The following is a 19,428-nucleotide window of genomic DNA, read 5'->3' as shown; positions in this document are numbered from 1 at the left end:
CCCCCTCCTACACTCCCTGGCCACTCAGAGGAATGTGGCCTGGCTAGAAGCCCACGAGATCTCTCTGTAGGCAGAGGACAGGCAGTCCCTTGGCCTGGAGGGATTAGCTCTAGAGCCTTTGCTGATACAGGGTTGTCTCTCCCATGCGGAGTGCAGGTCAGGAGCAGGCAGTCCCATGACCCTTCAGGACATCCTCCCACAGCTCACAGAAGCTTCAAGGCTACATAGAGACTTGGGTTGACACCTCGGCCCCTTGCTATGAAGCTCAGAAGGCCCTGGCACAGAGCTGCTAGGGATTAAGTGGGAAGAACTCATGCTAGACCTGTGTCACCTCCAGTGAGTGAGCAAATGCACTCAAGGATTAGGATGGGGGTAACTGACAGCCAGGGAATCCAGAGACACCCGGCTTGGGGTAGAGGCCACTTCAAACTCTGCTCATTTTACACACGCCTTCCCTCTGCTTGTGTCCACCCCTTGTCTTTTCCAATGTGTCACTAGACGTAGGATACACCCACTCAGATGACCACATGTCAACTCTATCTGCAATGACCTCTGTTCCAAGACAGCCACACAGCCCAGACTCCAGGCAGTGTTCCTTCCAAGTATCTTCCAGAGCTAGTGGCTATTGGAGGAGGGTCTTGGTTACCTTATCTGTGGAATGGCCCATTCCATCAAGTGCAAGAGTCTGCTGTTTAAAGATGCCAGACTTGAAGCCAGGTATCTGCGTACCCTGCAAGGTGGGTGGCTGGCTCTCCACAGACCCAGGTTACCTACCTGTGGGTTTTTAGTTGATGGGTCCTGTGACCAGATGGGTCTCTGGGCCCCTGGGGACAGCTACAGCACTGATACACAGCTCATATTTGACCCAAGACCAGGAGGCCAACGGGACTAATGCAACTTGGAGCTAGAGGTGCAGCGTGATCACTGGAAGGTGAACCATTTTTAGTTGTGGCTGTGCAGGCAGCATAGGGCCCAGGTCTGCCTGGATCATACCCTGGGGTCAAGGTCACCAAAGGACCCTGTGAAAGAGGTCTCCACAGAATTTGTCTTTCAGACCTGTGCCAGGGTCAGACTAAGAAGGAAGGACTGGCTGGGAGGTAGTGGTACATGCCTTTAATCCCAGCATTCGGGAGGCAGAGGCAGGTGGATCTCTGTGAGTTCGAGGCCAGTCTGGTCTACAGAGCTAATTCCAGGACAGCCAGGTCTACAGAGAGAAACCCTGTCTCAAAAAACAAACAAAACAAAACAAAAACAACAACAAAAAAAAAAAAGAGAGAGAGAGAAGAGGAGGAAGAGGAGGAAGGAAGGCCTGGACCAGTGTTTCATGGTCTTCTGGATGTATGAAATGTCCCATGATTCTATTCTCCAACCTGAGCTAAGGTTGTCCTGGGCTCTCCACCCACCCTCAGTCTTCTTCTTTAAGCCTGGTCTTCTGAGAAGGTATTACCCACATCCCCATCTGTCTAGGTCCTTGTCACAGGGCAGTCAGAAGCCAGCTTGTGGTGAGCAATTCAGGGCAGCTCAGGACAGGGTACCTTCAAAAGTGCTTTGGTGGAGTCTCCCACAACCCAGGGCACTCCCCTCATGCTCTGCAATGGAATGTTTTAGAACAAGGAGAGCCTTTACATGGATAGGGCCTAACTCACCTATCTCTGCTCTGGGGAATACCTCTCCTACAAGTTGGGAAACTGAGGCACAGACCGACCATGCAGTGGTATGAGGATCTGTCAGGCTATGTGAGAATCAAAGCTGATTCTCCACCATGCTGTGGATTTTTGAGGGATGGGGATGAATACAAGACCTGGAAAAATGATAAGAATCCACCCTGGGTCAACATAGACCACTTCAGTCGGGAGCCCACAATTACCTTGTAACAAGACCTCAAGAAGCAGAGTGACTGGGACATCTTTAGTACAGTGGGCAGGATGCCTGCTTCTTATCCAGCCTGGGTGGGGGGTGGCAGGAGGGTTGGTTCAATTCCCTCAGCAGATGGTTCTCTGCCAGGGACTCAGTATAGCCACCTCAAATCTACAGCCATCCTCTTACCACTGAGAGGATGGAGGTGGGGACTAAAACCCAGTTATGTGTCAGGACTTGGGGCATTCAGTCAGGCCTGCAGCAGAGCCCTGGGGTAGAGTGGCTGTGGTCTATGCTGGACTGGAGGCCACAGCTTCTCTGGACATCTGACCAACGCCTTTCTCTCCACAGGCACCATGGAGTGGGCAGCAGATCTGCTAGTCTGGATTCTCCCAAGCTGTTCCCAGGTTGGATTAGCTCAGGGAAGACCTCACAGTACCCTAACTGTCATCCTTTGACTACGGCTCCACCTGGGTGGCTTGAAGGCTTGTGGGAGTAGTCATGCCCACCCGTCTAATCAACACACTGGCAACTCTCTTGTGCCTTGTGCTTGGTTGAGTGGCTTAGAAGGAGAAACAGGAGACAGGCACCTTGCCGGAAGTGGGGCAGGAATTTAGAGGTAACTGCCCTAGCTTAACCAAGAAACCTTGGGGGTGGGGACAAGTAGTGGGAGTCTAGTGGCATCTAGTGGCAGAGACCAGAGATGCTGGTCAAGGTGCACAGCATGACCTTCACAGTTAAAGGAGGCTCTGCCAAGTCCAATGCCGACCTCCTACCCCAACGCCTGTTCTCCACAGTCCCAGTCAGGCCTGATCTGTGTGTCCACACAACTTCAGGCACTGGATGATGTACTAAATGAGGGTTTGCTAACTTAACAATGGCCAGAGCCAGGGCAGCCAAGGTGTGCCATCCAGTGTCTCTTTCTCCAGAGCCACCGTAACAAGACAGGGAGGCAGGCAGGCAGGCTTGTAGTGTAAATGGCACAGGTCGGCTGGGACCAGGGAACTCCACCATACTCTGGTCCTGGAAGCACCACTACAACTTCCTCTGGGCTTGTGCACTGTCTCAGAACCCTTCTCCCACTCTGGCTATGGCAGGTTGGGCCTGGCTGGCAGGCCTCCCCTTCCTCAGCCATCCAGTGCTTCTCTCCACAAGGCTGATGGCACTACTCTGAGAAGCTCTGCACAAGCAGGGTGCAGCCCTAGAAACCACAAATCAGAGTTCTCTAGAAAGCAGGGGTAGCTGGGGTGGGACTGCTCAGAGGCCGAGGGAAGAGGACTTTAGGGAATAGCAACCCACTGACACTGTGTCATGTAGTGTGGCCATGGGAACCCCCTCCCCTCAAAAGAAAGGAGGTTCCTGAGGTCAAAGCGCCCTGCCTGCCTTCCTGGATAGATGCCTGGTCAGGCACACACAGACGCTGTGTGCAGGTGGGAACGGACAGAGTTGAGTTCCTTCCCAACCATGGACACAGCCAGTCTTGCAATCCCTGACTCAGAGGACAGAGGCTCCCCAAGGCTGGTGTGTGCCAAGTCCTGTCTGCCTCTGGGACGTCAGAGGTGGGAGGAAAGACCAGGTCACTTACTCACTTGGGCCCCAGGCATGGAGAAACTAGTTATCCCGAGATATGGTCCACTCCGAGGCCGTACAGAGCTGGCAAGCAGGAGAAACCTAGGGCACTGTGGTCCTGCAAGACTAGCTGGGCCTCACTAGCCCACAGCACCCTTATAGCCAACCTCAATCAACCCAGGGACGGCGCTGCGCTGGGACTACCAGCTTCTGTCCTCCAACAGGCTGTGGGGCTATATACTGCTCAGCTAACTGTGGGTCTGCCAGTTTTCTACAGACACACGTTTACTTGTAAAGGAAGCCTCTGCAGATGAAATCCTTTCAGGTGGCCCAGATGAGGTGGCCACAAGGAGGAGGCCATGTAGCCTGCTGCTCTGGGAGTCCCAGGAGGGACATTACTGTGACCAGGCCACAGGATGTCCATGCGGAAGACTGGCCAAGCTTGGCATGCATCTGAAGCGAGTGTGTGGAGGCCTCGGGCATGATGTCCAGTTGGTCCTAGTATGTTCAAAGCTTGAGATGTTGCCCCACAATGATCCATACCCTAAGTTCCCCAACGGAGTTGAGGCTAGCTTGAGGGTACCCCTCCAAAGATAGCTTTGGAGGTAGATGGATGAGTGGACACTCCCCTCCCCAAACATGTCCCCAGGCTTCCCTGGGTGGCTTTGGAGGCTCCAGGCTGTTTATCCTACTTCCTGTTAGCAGAGCAGTTGAAGTGCTACAGCTCGGACCCCAGTGTGCCTGCATATGGCCAGGGAAAGTGACAAGGGACTTCAGATGAGGCCCTGACCCCACAAGATACACAGTGCTCTGGTGTGAGGAGACCTCAAGGGACAGCTCCCTGCCCCACGACAACACAGAAGGAACCACCCATGAACTGGGCAGCTCTCAGTCAGCCAACCACCTGAGGCTGCTGCCTTGGTCCTTGCAGATAACAGGGCCCAGCGGAGCTCTCAAGAGTGCTGCTGATGCAGGCCACCCTGCCAGCCATTCCAGAACTTGGCTACCCGCCTTCCTCACCACTCAATACAGCAAGCAACGGGACCTCAGCACGCCAACACAGTATTGTTGTGCCTGTGGCTACAGTAGGGCCTACCCTTGAGCTGCAGGATCCAGGGCACGGCACCCCACCTCTCTCACCCTAAGGTACCTCACTAAGAGTTCACAAGTGAACAATATTTTGAAGCCCATGAAACTCGGGGCAGGCCTGGTCTCCTGAGCGAGGCACGGGTCACTGTCACCTACTGACAAAGGACACGGCTAACAAACAACTGAGGAGCCCACTTGTAGCTGTTCACCCATGCCAGCATCCAACGGTGGCACTTTCCCCTCCCATGAGCCCTGGACAGCAGGTGACCACTCACTCACAGCTCAGGCTAATGAAGATGTGTCACACTGTACAGATGTGCCAGCCAGTAAAGTCCCTTTCTGAGCAGTCTAAGTGGGAGAAAAGGAGAAAGTTTTATAGGACACCATCATCTGCAAGCTGTCCCTTACAATCTGCAATGGCCTTGGGAGGTCAATTTGTCCTGTTGCTGTGTGGTACATACAAAACAGAACTACAATAGAGCTAGCTACTTTGTGTCCTCTGATGACCTGGGCCCACTAATGGGCACAAGGGAAGAACCTTCCATAACGCACTCCCACACCTGGCCTTGAGAAGAAGGCCTGGCACCCACTTGTGTTTGGGAACAGTCTGACCTCAAGCCATAACCCCTTCGGGGTGCTGTGGGTGAGGGGCCAGTTAACTAGAAAGGGACACAGCAGGTCAAGGACAGTGGAGTCCCTGCCCACCATGTCTGTTACCTGTTGTCTCTCTTACTTCAGGTCTTCTAGGCTGTCTCCAGGGCTTCTCTCTGGGGTCACACTGGCCAAGCTGCCACCACAATTCACCCACTTCCACCCACAAGCCCAGTCAGATCTAATGCCAGTCTGGACACTGTCTGCACTTCTGAAACCACTGGACCAAGTGCAGATATCCTGTGATACCAGCAACAGGCTGAGTCCTCTCCAGCCTGCTAGGCAGCAGAGGCAGCCACAGTGCCTCCATTTTGTACTCCCTCCTGCGACCTGGGGGAGGGGATGCTTAGGAGGGTTTTCCCAGCCTGGGTCAGAGCCTCATCTACTCTGTCTGCAACTCTCTTGTCCACAGGTCTGTGGCTACCTGATGCCCTTTCACAGTGACATAAGCTCTCAAGTGCAGGCCCAGTCCTCACTGGATCCCACATGAGGGACTGCAGAGATTCTGTGGAAGGCTGGCAGGGGAGGAGTGAACAATTGCCCACAGGTTTATCATCTTTCCAGATGAGAAAACAGCCTGAGCAGCAGGGTCACCAGAGGGCTGGGGTGGTCAATGAGGAAGCTGCCCAGGGCCAGGTGGAAATGACCACCATGTCCCAGACCCACAGAAGGGTCCATTAAAGCAGGCTCACACACATGACCAGTGTCAGAGCCTCCGCCTTCAAGGACCTGGTGATCACCAGGGTTCTCTAAGAACTCTGTGCCCGATGGGAAACGAGAGTGGGCAAGTTCTTTGGAGAGGGGTCAACATTCCAACACTGTCCTCCAGAAGCCAAGGCGTCCATCTGGGTAACAGAACAAATCCCCGGAGGAAACCCGCCCAGGAATTTTGCCGATGCTGCATTGAGTCCTGGAGCTCAGAAAGGAACTGCTGGGGGCGTAGGGCGTGCTTGCCACAGCCACCGGAATTATAAACACATTGTGCATTCAAGCCCGACAAAAGCTCTGCTGTCCCCTACTTAGGTTTGTTTTCACTAACACTGGGTTCCGGTCCTACATTCCTCTCTGTCTGTATCGCATCACAGCAGCAAACAAGGTCCCCTCCACACTCCTACCTCTAGCCACATGCTTTGCAGTGTGACTGGGGGCTGTGAGCACAGAATACGATTCCTTCTGCCTGTAAACAGGCCCTGACCACTCCCTGGAGTGTCCAGGTGATGCTCAACCCAGCTCCTCCCCTGGCATCTGAACAGCACCTCTATGCCTGAGAGTCTTGCTAACCAGATTCCCAGAAATGTGAATGGCCTCCAAAATGCATCTAGGAAGGGGCTGGAGGAACTCTCTGGAGCCCCACGGAGCTCCTGGTAGCTGAATTAGCAAAGGCATCAGGCCACTCTGCTACTGGACTCCAGGTGAGCAGTTCTTATACCCCTGATAATCCCTGCCCAGACACTCTTCAAAGACTGGGCCCCGCTCTAGAAGTCCCACCTGGGCCATACTCTAGAATTTTCATCACCTCAAGCATAGTGGCAAATGGTTCCAGTCACACATAAACACTGTACAGACAAATGAGGCCATGAAGACCTCTGCCACAGGGAACGATGTGGAGTTCCTGCAGACAGCGCTCACCCCTGCAGGAGGGAAGGCCCCACCCCTCAGGCTTCTCCACGCCCTTGTGGATACATGTTCCTAGGCTGGCTCAAGTCTGTGGAGTGAGGCTCCACCGAAGAGGGAAGGGACCTGATTCCATCACAGGCACCCCACTCCCACCCTCCCAGTTCAGCCAGGAACCTTAGCATAGTCAAGAGACTGGATTGTAAGGAGACAGGAGATACTGCCCCATGAAGGCAAGTTCAGTTTCTGGTACCTAGGGACTTAGAACTTTATACATACAGAAAGATCAGAAAAGGAGGCAGACCCAGCCAAACCCCAGCTCTGTGAAATGAAGACAGGTCCCTGCTGCCTCTGCCCCAGGGCTTCCTCTGCAGCTCCTGGTAACTGACTGATGCTGAGCACTGGCTGCTGCTGAGTGCTTGACTCTGCAGTGTTCTGGCTCTGCCTAAGCAGTGCCCCAAACTCTCTGGGGCAGTAACAGCTACTATACACCACAACGCTCAGGGAGGAGCTTGGCCAGCTCCTGTCCATTCTTGATTTAGGCCGCTACAGACTGAGATAAATGCAAAGGAGGATTGCAAACAGGGACCCTGGGCTAGGTTTGACCTTCAGGGTCTCCACTTCAATTCACCCCATAAAGGCTGGAATTCAAAACCTAGACATTTGTGTTTCTATCTCCCAAAAGGGACTCCTTAATAAACCACATACACTTTTACTGTGGAATATTACACAGTTATGAAGAGCAGGTGGACAAAGAGACAGGAAGACAATCAGACATGAGTGTGCCTGTATGTGTTAGGATTTCCAGACAGCTGGCGGAGCACCACACATGGCTTGCACGGGGATTATAGAGAGCGCAGACCTTGTGTGGAACACGCCTCACTTTCCCCTTCACTCCTCCCAGCAGCCAGGGGAAGAGACTCAGAGATTCAGATCATCTCCCCAAGTTCATACCGTGTGTGACCAGAGTCCCTGCAGCCTAACCTGCTGCTCTACGCTCCTCATGCCAGCAGGGCCTGTCTGAGCGGCAGATGACAAGAGGTCTGCCATGCTTCTATACCCACTGACATGCTTAACTTAGAACAGTGCTCCCCGCTTCCAGGCCTGTTCCCTGTGCTCCTCATCAGCTGTACAGCCACTGGGCCCCTCATCTGAACACACTGTGAGGGCTTTCCATTGTCCTCCGGTAGTGACTCCACTCCTGAAGGCACTCTTCACGTCGTTGAAACCTAAGTCCCAATGCCTGCCACACAGTCACTGGATACACAGGCATGAGAATCGGCAAGAGCCACGCTTCTGGATGGAGAACAAATCAGTCCTCAGGGAGCCCTCCCACGTGGGACATGCTGGTCACAAAGCAGAGGGAGGGTGCCGTGGTGGGCGAAACCCTGCCACGTGGAAGCTCTGATCCCCCAACTTCTTGCACAGATGAGCAGACACTTGGGACGCCCCAGAGGCTTCAGAGACTCCTGCCCTTAGCTAGGGACAGGGCTTTGTACACATTCTGGAGCTCACAGTTTCTTCTGCCATTCAACTTTCCCTGGGGCCAACTCAAGGTCCCTGGTGAGGTAGCCAAGGAGGACCAGGCCGACTCCTCACTGCACTGGAAGGGTGGGGTGGGGGGTAGATGTCACACAGCAGGTGTCACACGTCGAGTCACTCACCCTTTCCCATCTGGATGAAGCCTAGCAGGATGATGAGGGCCAGGGCCAGCAGCTTGGCAGCAGCAAAGGCGTCCTGTACTCGGGTAGCAGCCTTCACGCTGTAGCAGTTCACAGCTGTGAGCAGCACTGTGGGGAAGGACACGGAGAGAGAGCAAAGCATGAGTACCCAAGGGCAGGCGGCCCAGTCCAGGGTCGGGGCACAGAGGAGGTCAGGTGTTCCTGGCTGGAATCCCACGGAGGCAAAGCCCTGCCTGCCCGTGGGCTCTGACTTTCTGGAACTTGTTTTGATAAGCTAGCTGGTTCTCTGGGGCCAGGGTCAAAGGTTAGAAACACCAACTCTTCAAAGAGCCCTGGATAGCCTGCAACAAATTTCCTTTCATCTTTTTTCTTTTTGATTTTTATAGACAGGGTTTCACCATGTAGCCCAGGCTAGGCTCAAACTCAAGACCTTCCTGCCAAAGCCTTCTGAGTGCTGGGATGACAGGCTGCACCACCAGGTCCAGTTTCTTTCTTATTTTTAGAATTATTATTATCCGGGCCTTTTTGAGACAGAGTCTCACTGTGTAGCCCCATCGGCATTTAACTCTGGATCCTTCGCTCCAGCTTCCTGAGGGTTGGGATTAGGCATGTGCCACCGTGCCTGGTTAAGATTTCCACGTAACTGAGTGGTCTCAACCTCCTGAGGGACTCCTCATCAGAACTATCTTCATCTGTTGTTACCTATGTATATCCAATCCTGTGGAAGAACATTGGCTACAGTCTCAAGTGAAATCCAAACCCGCCACTTGGAGGACGTCCACTTAACCCTGGTACCCATGTGGTTCTTTGATAGTACATGCTAGGGGCAAGCACAGCACTGAAAGCTGTGAGGTGACCCTCTCCTCAAAGACAACCTTCCACGGGGCTGGTGAAAGCAGGGAGGTGAGCATCCTGTCTGTGTGAATCTGATAAGCCAAGAGGAAAGAACGGGGCAAGGTGGGCATAGGCTGCAGGTGAGGACCAAAGGGAACACATGTTCTCACATGTTGCAGGTGGGCTCAGGGCATGACAAAACAGACATATGTGCCAACTATACTGCTGTTTCACCAGCATATATTGAACAGGAAAACCATGATTAGTATTTTGTAGACACCTGAGCAACTGGACACACAGGGTGAAGGCAGGGTCTCAGGAACCAAAAGAACTGCAGATAGGCAGCTGAAATAGGACTTCCTGGTCCCCTAATGATCCCTAAGACCATGTCAAGAGTGTGTAGGTGTGGAGTAAGGAACTGGGGATTCAACACTGTACTGCATGTAAACATAAACAAAAACACCGAAAAGCCAACAACCACACCTACCCCACCACCTTGGTAGCAGCTGGGTCCCCACACTAGAGACTCCAGCTTCCTCGGCTCCTGCCCCAAGAGAGCCAGGGAGCCTCTCCACACCACTCTGGAGGAGGGAGCGGATCCTGGCTTGCCTTGGTCAAACATTAACCAGTACAGAAGCCCCCAGCAAGGTACCAGTCTACCAGCATCCTGACTTCTCCAGGATGTAGAAGAAGCTCATTGCTTCCCTACAGAGCAACTCCCAGAGAGGCTGTGCTGACTCAGGCCTCACAGACGCCAGGCAGCATTTTCCCTAGCCAGACTAATTACACGTAATTTTGCAGTTTGGGGAGCAGACCACAAAGACAGAAATCCACATTAATTATCTGGACGTGGCCAACCTCAAGTGGAAGAGGGAAACAGGAAGACTCCCTGGTGCTGGGGATGGAGACCCGGGCAGTTGCTTCACCTCCAGGAAGTCAGAGATCTCATCGTTTGAGTCACCTCCCTCTTTACAGCTCTGGCTGATGTAACTCTGGCTGTGACTAAGCTCTGAGAAAGCGCCATTGGCTGGGTAGCTGCTGCTACAACAACTTGCTTGAAAACTCCAAGTCTCCCAGAGTGAAGGAGTGAGAAGGGAATGCAGGATGGACACATGAGCCCTCTGTGAAAGGCTTCCCCACCTGGAGCCTTTGTCCTTTTACCCAGAGGTCACCATTCTCTCAGCCAGCTTTTCAGAGGCAGTCTCACATGTCCTGATAGGTTTGATGACAAAGCCCAAGATGCCAAGCCTCTCGTGATTCTCCCCAGATATCAGACTTCTGGGTGCAAGAAGCTGGCAGATTGCATCACTAGCCAGATCGCATTTGGCTGGGGTGAACCAGCAGGAGGGGTGTGCCTAAGCCAGAAGCCGCTGTGACTGCAGCCACAGCCTTGGCAGCTGTGGTCTCTGGTTTCTGGCTTTGAAGGGCAAGAATGACACAGCCCTGGGCTCCAGATAATGTGCCTCTGCTGGGTCGCCTGTATGAGGTGTCCCTCTGAACCTCTGAGGAAGGGAACAGCATATTAGAGCACCATCCTGGCTGTCAATGGGCCCCTCCTCTGCTACCCCGACGCCCTGCCCTGTCTGAGGGCCAAGCCAGCTTCTCCCTGGCCTAAAACAGGCCTAAGCCCAGACTCCCGGCCAAGTGGCCAGAGGAGGTCCAGCTCGTGCCGGGCCTCAGCAATTGGGACTGAACTCTTTCTTCCCAGCTGCTGACTTTTCCTCTGACCTTAGACTAAGACAGAACAAAAGGGACTCTATACTCTCTCGTCTCTTATAAAAGGAACTAAAGCAGGTAATGAAATGGTAATGCTCACTGACTCGGTAACGAGCAAACAAGGGTATTATTATTTCCCACAGCTCTGTTTTCAAAACGAAATAATCTGAAATAAATGAATGAATTCATCTGAATACTGGGGTTTCTGGCCTTCATGAGACGTTGTCATGAGAGGCGGTCAGAAGACCAACCGGAAGGAACCTCAGTTCCCTGCCCAGACAATCTGCCGCCTCTCCACTGTTTCCCCACCAAAGACACAGGCAGCAGGACTGGCTGCTTTTCATACACAGTCTCTGTCAGGGAGATAAGCGTGGCCATGGCACAGGAGGTAGAAGCTGGTCCTCTTTGGAGTTCCCCATGTGGCACCCCAGATAAGTGAGGTTGTGGGGGCTCTCAGAACCAGCTGGGCCAGTGAGATAAAGCCCAGGGCCTCATACTGGGTGCAGACCGCTGGTAGGCCAGGCCCCGTTACCACAGGCCTGATAATGACTGTTCTTCACATGTCAGGTTAGTTTTCATCCCTAGCCAGCTGCATGGTGATGCCCAAGGTCACTTACTCCGCTTACCACAGGGCTCCATGGTTCACATCTTACAGAAGTATAGCATGCCACAGAGACCCTTTACTGTTTGGCTGGGTCAGCACAACACAGTGCCCCAGCCATGGAAGAAGCTCTAGGGTCACCCTGACACCACCTGACCCATGGCTGAGCAGGCATTTGGCACCAGAACACCGTGTGGAGGTGGTCTTCCGATCTGGTTGGGGTCTGTAAGAAAGTACCAGGATCTTTCCCCTTGAGGACCATACTCAGGGCAGAGACAGCCATCGAGAAGCTGCTGCCTACTCACACCAATTTGGCAGATGGTAGAACCTCACCAGGCAAATGAGGCTAGTCCTGCCCAGACTCCCCTACTAGCAACAAATCTCCCAAGGCTCCTGAGGCAGGGTACAGGAAGTGGTTGGTGGCTTCACTGGTTCCAGGAAGCTTGGCTAGGCTGGTCCCCCAGGGCACTTCTAGCCCTGGACCAACAGCTGGACTAAGGCTTGAGTGTGGGCTGGCTCAGCGAGCCCACCCAGTAGAGTTCTCATTAAACAACAGTTCGCGGTAGACCTGGGACCCTGTCTAGAGACAACTCCTGCAAGTGACTCCATCTGAATTCAGCCAGCACACACAGGCTCCCAAAATTAGTAGGCAATCCCACTGATGAACACAGGACTCCCTGGGAGTCAGCAGCATCTCCTGACTCCTTGAAGTCTAGTTTCCTCCAATTCCCCACTCAAGTCTCCCAGGGAGAGCCCACAAGAGCCCCAGTGAGCCCCTCTGTGCACTGATTCAGGGTTTGCCTGGCAGCAAATGGGATGTCTAGTGGCCAATCACCCCAGTGCTCATCTGGCCAGACTCCCCAGGTGCTGGGAGAAACAAACAAACAAATGATTAGAACTTCTACCCAGACAAGTCCAAGACAGCTGAGCTTCTGAGGTCCGCAAGTTCCCACATGTTGAGGCCACTAGCCCAGGGCACCCACTCACACACCAGTGGGCGACTTCTCGAGACTTCCTTTTCTGGGATCCAGAGAATCCATGTGGCCACACAGGCCTTCTCCACTGCTGGCCACTGAGGTCAGGAAACCTGCAGAGTGTGACACAACTCTAGCATAGGATGTCACTCTGATGGGCCAAAGGAAAACACCCAGTCACCCTCAGTGACTTCCTGAGACTTCTTCTAAAGCAAGTTCCCTGAAGACAAGAGGTCTCAAGGGTTCCTGGAAGTTCCAAAAGGCTGCCTGGCCTCCACAGCATACCTAACACCTCTAAGCCTCTGCTGCCCATTCCACAAGCAGAACCACAACTACCACCATATGGCTTAAATCCCATGCCAAGGGCTTCATGGTCCTTTTAATCTCATCACTGCAATGCTGAGGATCCAAAGGAACGAAGCTGTGGAGGAGAATGATAAGGGTTTCTCACCACCAGCTAAGTGCAGTCTCACACATCAACATATGGCACCCCCCAATTCCTTCATCAGTGAAGCTATCAAGAAAAAGTGGGTCAGACCTGCTCCATCCACACAACAGTTCTTGGTTGAAGGAGGGCCCCCAGATCCCTAAGAACCATAGCCAGATACAGGACTAACCTTGATGTTCCTAAAGCAACATTAGGGCAGTCTAGCTGTAGGGATGTATGCGTGTGTGTCTGTGTATTTGAAGTGTGGATGGCAGATGGAAGCAAACACTGCAATAAACTTGCTAAATGTCAGGGTGCATTCAGATGTCACCAGGATGCAACCTGTGTTGGGGAGGGGGCAGGGAGGGCACGAAGCTCTTAATAACAGACTCCAAGGCCTCTCTCCATCTTAGTCAGGTCCAACAGGTACAATGAGAACAGCCAGGGCAGAATCCTTAGGGGAATTGCCAGCTGAATGGGCCTACCAGCTGAGGACACCACTGTACAGCACTTCAGGAAGCTACTCCACTCAGCAGGAATGTCCCCGCCGTCTCTACCTTACTCATTGCTGTGAAAACTATCAACCCCACCCTGGGCCACATGTCTGGGGGGCTCACAACTCAAGAGACAAGAGTCAGGAGCTGGCTCAGGCCATCTCTGTGGCCCTGAATCTTCCCATACAACCCAGGCTAATGAGTCCCCAGGGAACCCAGTAAAGATATACTCCTAGACCCTTCTAGTCCTGCAGCCTGAGTTGGTGGCCTGTTCAGAAGAAGCATAAGCTGAAGGCAGGCCCCTCACTGGCCACAAGCAGCTGCCACACCATAAGGTCTTGGCAATGACAGATGCTGGCCAGCCCCAAGGTCAGGATGACTCAGTGTGGATCAGGTTGCACACACCAGGCTCCTGAGAACTGGGATGGGAAATCCTGCTAATTCTTTACATAGCAGCAAATCCTAGCATGAGGGAAGTGTGGGCACGGCACAGAAAAATATCCAGCCAATGACTGGTCTGATGGCTGGTGCTCAGGAATAAGACATCTCAGGCTCTTAGCCTCCCTTGTGGCACACAGGTGTGATGTGGCTGGCCACCTGGAAAGCAACAGTTAGAACCCTGCTAGATGACAGGGACTGCTCGGTATGAGTCCTCCAGCCGGGTCAGGGCAGTGGAAGGAACAAAGCTGTCTAGCGGATACATCAGAGGCTGGCATGTAAGACTGGCTGAAGGTAGAATGGGTAAGACCTGGACATGGAACGCTGCTCTTGAGGCAGCTTCCCATGGCCAGCAATTCACAAGGCTCTGGGACCAGTCATGCTGAGTGGGGGTGCTGAGCCTGTTGACTGCTTCCTAAGCCTGTGTCACCCCTACAGTGTCCCAGAGATGGATAAGGAGGGTGGTAAGAATGAGAAGCATCTCAACCTCCAAGACTTCCCAGGGTGGACAGATGGCGCTGTGCAAAGCTCATCCCAGTGGAAACTGTGGCAGGGTGATGAAAGGGTGGCTGGACAGCTTCCTACAGACACCAAAAGGAAAGGACCCCATCCTCAGGAATCAAAATGCTGATGAAACTCTGAGCAGCCTGATTCCTTACCTTAGCAGAATAGACTCCTGGATGTAGTGACTAAGGCCACCCCAGGATCCTGGCACCTGTTACCCTGCTCAGAGCATGGCTGGGTGCTCCCAGTCTAACTTCTGCCTCAGTTTCCCTAGCTGTGAGATATGGGGATGATTACATGGATTTCAAAGGCTATAACAGAAGCACTATGTAGAGGCCAGATGTGTGTCATGCAGGAGGCAATGCTTTCAGGGTGCTTGCCCTCACGTGTGTCTCAGGGCCTGGGCATGCTATGGATTACCCAGAGGTCCATACCCCCGCCCCGCCGCCGCCGCCACCGCAAAAAAAAAAAAAAAAAAGGTTAGAAATGCTTTAAGGCCTAAATGCCTGCCTTACTTCCTACCTGTCCAGGTCACAGGTTCTGTGAACTACTCCTGTCTGGGCCCGGGTCTTGTGACTGGGTGTCATCTGCTCAGTGTGCATGCACTTTCATGTCTGGCTGGGAAAGCCGATTTCAGTGCTAATTACTGAGCTGTTGGCAGCATTGAGCTATGGCTCCACTGGGGCCACTGGCACCTTAGCAACACCAGAGCCTTTGCCTCAGCTCAGCCATGGCAGCGGTAGTGCCCAGAAACTCCAAACCAGGCCTGCAAAAGCCTGGACTGAGGAGCGGGGTCTACAGCAGAGGCAGTCCTGGGGTAGAAACCAGCAGGTGACTTGAAGAGAAGGGGCAAAAAGCCATGCCACCCCATCCTCTCCAGTTGCTACTCAGCAGACCCACTGGCCTTCAGGTCAGAAGAGCCTGGCCAGTCCGATGGCCAACAGAAATCCAGGGAGGGCCAAGTTGGAGCCCACACTTCTTCACCCAGACCCCACCACTGGCAGCTTATGCCCTGCAGCCCAAGCTTCAGAGGAAAGGAGGCAGCTAACATCCTCCAGAGGTTCCTTCTCCCTTCTCCCGTCCTTTTCTCAATGCAGAGGTGGGTTGTGGGGCTGCTCCATGGTAAGAGGGACATGGGACAGAGAACAGAAGACACATATTCTGTGTGATTGGCCCTGCTAAATCAAACTCTCCACCAATACCCAGGCAGGATGGACCCCCATTTTACAGAGTTACAAGTGGAGGTTCAGAGGGTCCTTATGGATTTCTCAAATCAGAAACACAATGCTCCTGATCTGATACCAGGTGGGAAATATCTCAGGTCCCAGGTCCCCAGGCACATGTCAACTAAGAATGTCCAAAATCCTGCCCAACTTATTTGGTGGAGAGTAAGGAGTAGTGAGTTTCCTGGCACTGGGGAATCCGGGCCAGGCAGTTGTTCTCTCTCTCTTGAGATGGTGACAAGTGTTCTCAGTCATCTTAGATCAAACTTTAGCAGACAGGGTCCCATCCTCCACCTAGCCAGGAAAAGGACAGGATGCACACCTTCAACAGTTTATACTAGTCAGCAGACCATATCCTTTACACTCAGAGCCTGGGAAAGTGACACAGGTGGCTGAGGAGCAGTGAGCCTGCTCAGACCCCTCCATCCAGGGCTTCTCTCCAGAGAGAAGAGAACTGACCACACCCAGAGCCTGTGCTGTGTTCTGGAGTCTAGACTGCTACACTCCTGTGCACCTCAGCACAGATAGCAACGGCCCTGTGAGATTAGATAAATCCCAGCCGAGACAGAATCTCAGCTCCAGTTTGTAGGATTCTGCAACAAGACATATCCGGTACTAAGCCAGAGTCATTTGGGTAGAGGGACTCTGAATTTAAGAAATATCCCCAGAAAAGCTGCCTGGAGGCAGGTCTATACTGCATTTTCTTTGTGAATGATTCATGTGGGAGGGCCCAGCTCACTGTGCGGAGTGCCATGGGTGGGCAGGTGGTCCTGGATGCCATAAAAAAAGCAGGCCAGGCAAGCCATGAGGAAGGAACAGGTAAGCAGCACTCCTCCATGGCTTCTGCATCAATTAACTGCCTCCAAGTTCCTGCCCTGACTTCTCTGGATGATGGACTGCAAGCTTAGGTAAGATGAAATAAAACCTTTTCCTCCAAATTGCTTTTGGTCATGGCGTTCATCACAGCAGTAGAAACGTACTGGCTCCAAGTCAACTTGACACTACCCAAGCTACTGTGCTCTGCTTGGGCAAGAACAAGCCATACCCCTCAGGCCTCACTTACACAGGCACATGGCCATCCAGAAAGATGTGGAAAGCAAATCTTCTACTCTTTATGAAAGACTCCTCTTCAGGTTTCCCACACCAGGTCCGAGGATATAGGGAGAGATCCAGACTCACTGTAAGGTAGAGGGCATCTACCTTTACCACAAGTGGGTTTGTTCTGGGCCGATGCCGAGTCATTTCCCAACAGTCTTAACTGGGTGAAGGAAACTTGTGGAGAGACAAGCACAATGAACTAGAAGCATCCACCAATGGGAACCAGACCTCTGCTCTAAAAATCTGACTCTTGGTGTTGCCTCAGGGCCTTTCCCAAGGCATGGAAGCCAGGGAACACTATGTTTCCCAGAAGTGCCCTCCAGAAAGAACAGGGCACTCAATGACATACACTGAAACTCCTCAGAGTCCAATCCTCCCAGAGGCAACACCCAGGCCTTGAAAGACTGTGCAGCTCTTCTGGGCCTGCACTAGGGCTGCCGGGGGTCCTCTTGCCTTGCCGCCGAGCCCGATTCCCTTTCTAGACTTCTGCCTGTTTTAAGCAGGCAGAGATGAAGCTCTGCTGTAGAAGCCGAGAGGCCTCCTTCCAACTAGAAAGCAGCAGTACTCTGACACCTGTGCTTCACAGAAACCGAACCGTCGGCAGCACCTGTCAGGTGCACACCAAGTGAGCAGAAAGAGGATGACTGACAGATCTCACCTGAACACTCCAGAACTCAGGCCAGGGTGTGTCTGTTCTAGAACTTACCAGAGGGTTCTACCCACAGCAGCCACAAAGGATTGTAAGAAAGCTACTTACGTTAGTTTTTAAAACCCTGTGTCATGGGACTAGAGAGATGGGTCAATAGTTAAGAGCATTGGGTGCTCTTCCAGAGGACTGGGGTTCAATCCTCAGCACCCACATAATGGCTTACAACTGTCTATAACTCCAGTCCCAACAGTTCTGACTGTCCTGTTTTCCACAGGCAAGGTATACAGGTGGTGCATAGACACACATGTAGATAAGACACTCAAACAATTAATTTTTTTCTTAATGAAAACAATCAAAAAACCATCAAAACCCTTACATCACAAAAGAAGTCCATTAGAATGTGGCTTGCTCTAGGCTCCATGGATTGAGAGATCACCCACCCCCCACCCTCAGCTTCATTCTCAAGGCTTGGAAACTCCTAATGCTGTGTAAGCTTGTTGGAGCCCTAAATGAAGCTTTCCTGAAGAGTTGAAACATGCTGAGTTCCCTCAGGCTTTAAAAACAGTGTCCACTATGATCCAATTAGGACTTTACCATCAGCCTCCGGGGGAGGTGATAGGAATGTGGATCTCATGTTTGACTCTCACAAGTTTATATAAGTTGAATATTTAAACAATTATGCATTCACGCTATTATTTTACTTTTTTTTTTTTTTTTTGGTTTCTTGAAGACAGGGTTTCTCTGTATAGCCCCTGGCTGTCTGTCCTGGAACTCTGTAGACCAGGCTGTCCTCGAACTCAGAGAGTCACCTGCCTCTGTGCTGGGATTAAAGATGTGTGCCACCACTGCCCTTTTTTTTTTTTTTTTTTTTTTTTAGAAAGAAGACATTTAGGCCGCCGGCTGGCTCAGAGAATAAGAGATCTTGCTGCCAAACATGAAGATCCGAGTTCTATCCCTGGGACTCACGTGGCGAAAGGAAAGAACTATCCCATAAACTATCCTCTGACCTCCACCAGTGTGCAAAATAAATAAAACATTGAAAAACATCTTTAAAACACAGGCCATTTGTAAACCCTTCACCCTCACTGCCTCCCGAGGGGCAAGAAGGGTATCCTACACTTCACGAGCACCCGCAGAAGTCCACTTTGACGAGAGAGTGTGGGCTCTTTAAAGATACCCGTGCCAGCCTGGCATGGTGGAGTACACACTTACCCCTGCACGTGGGAGGCAGAGAGAGGAAAGTTCCAGGCCAGCCAGGTCTACACAGTGAGACCCTGTCTCAAAAACAAACAAACAAAAATCCCTAAAGATACCCATGCCATTCCCTATCTTGCCCAAAGGCCAAGTAATTCCCATTAATGACGAAAACTGGACATTTAAAATTCTGACTAGCCGAGTACAGTAATCTGCTGTTCCAAGGCTAGGCTGTCCCTTGCCAGCCCAGGACTTTTGCAGACCAATCTTTGACCATCTTTGACACACAAACTAAGCAACCAGCACGGAGACCTTACATGTCATCATCCTGTCAGTCTCCACAGAGCAGGATGGAGGTCTCAGAATTTTAGAGAACGCTTGAAAGCTATGTAACTGGTAACAAAAGACAAGTCTCAGGCCAAAGTCCCAACAGGAACTGCCTGCCACTCAGCAGCAGCGGCTCCGCGGCTAAGCGGCCCCCTGCTTTCACGGCCCACAACCTAAAACTTTCAGTGTAGCCCTGCGGCCCTGTCGCCCTCGCCTTGTGTGCATTATCAAGGCAGTTCCTAAAGCAAACAGAGAATCTGTCTCAGTTGAATGAACTCATCTGTAAATTCTGAAAGAAGCACCATTTCTAGGTTGTCCTTCAAACGATCACACTCACACACCCCAACCCCGTCCTGAAAAATATCCCAATTGTTTTTACAAAGCAGAAGTCAATCCGTCCTGTAAGGTCTACGCTCAACAGCTGCTACCTGGTACATCTTGGGACCCCCAAGCCCACCCACAGACTGCGGCCAAGCGCCAGTCCTTT

The 19,428-nt window shown here is 52.3% G+C and overlaps 1 protein-coding gene across 1 annotated transcript in view; it reads right to left on the bottom strand.

Moving 5' to 3' along the window:
* The window catches only part of Slc7a5 (solute carrier family 7 member 5), a 30,065-nt gene that overhangs the window by 9,517 nt on the left and 1,120 nt on the right, over positions 1–19,428 (bottom strand). The window contains exon 2 of the mRNA XM_052728101.1: positions 8,445–8,570. Coding sequence (XP_052584061.1) covers positions 8,445–8,570 — 126 coding nt within the window. The remainder of the gene's footprint in view (positions 1–8,444; positions 8,571–19,428) is intronic.

This window comes from Peromyscus californicus, unplaced genomic scaffold, assembly GCF_007827085.1.
Source record: "Peromyscus californicus insignis strain IS unplaced genomic scaffold, ASM782708v3 Scaffold_8__1_contigs__length_139910024, whole genome shotgun sequence".
Taxonomy (NCBI): domain Eukaryota; kingdom Metazoa; phylum Chordata; class Mammalia; order Rodentia; family Cricetidae; genus Peromyscus; species Peromyscus californicus.
The sequence above is the reverse complement of the archived record's forward strand: the minus strand, read 5'-3'. Positions and strand labels throughout refer to the sequence as shown.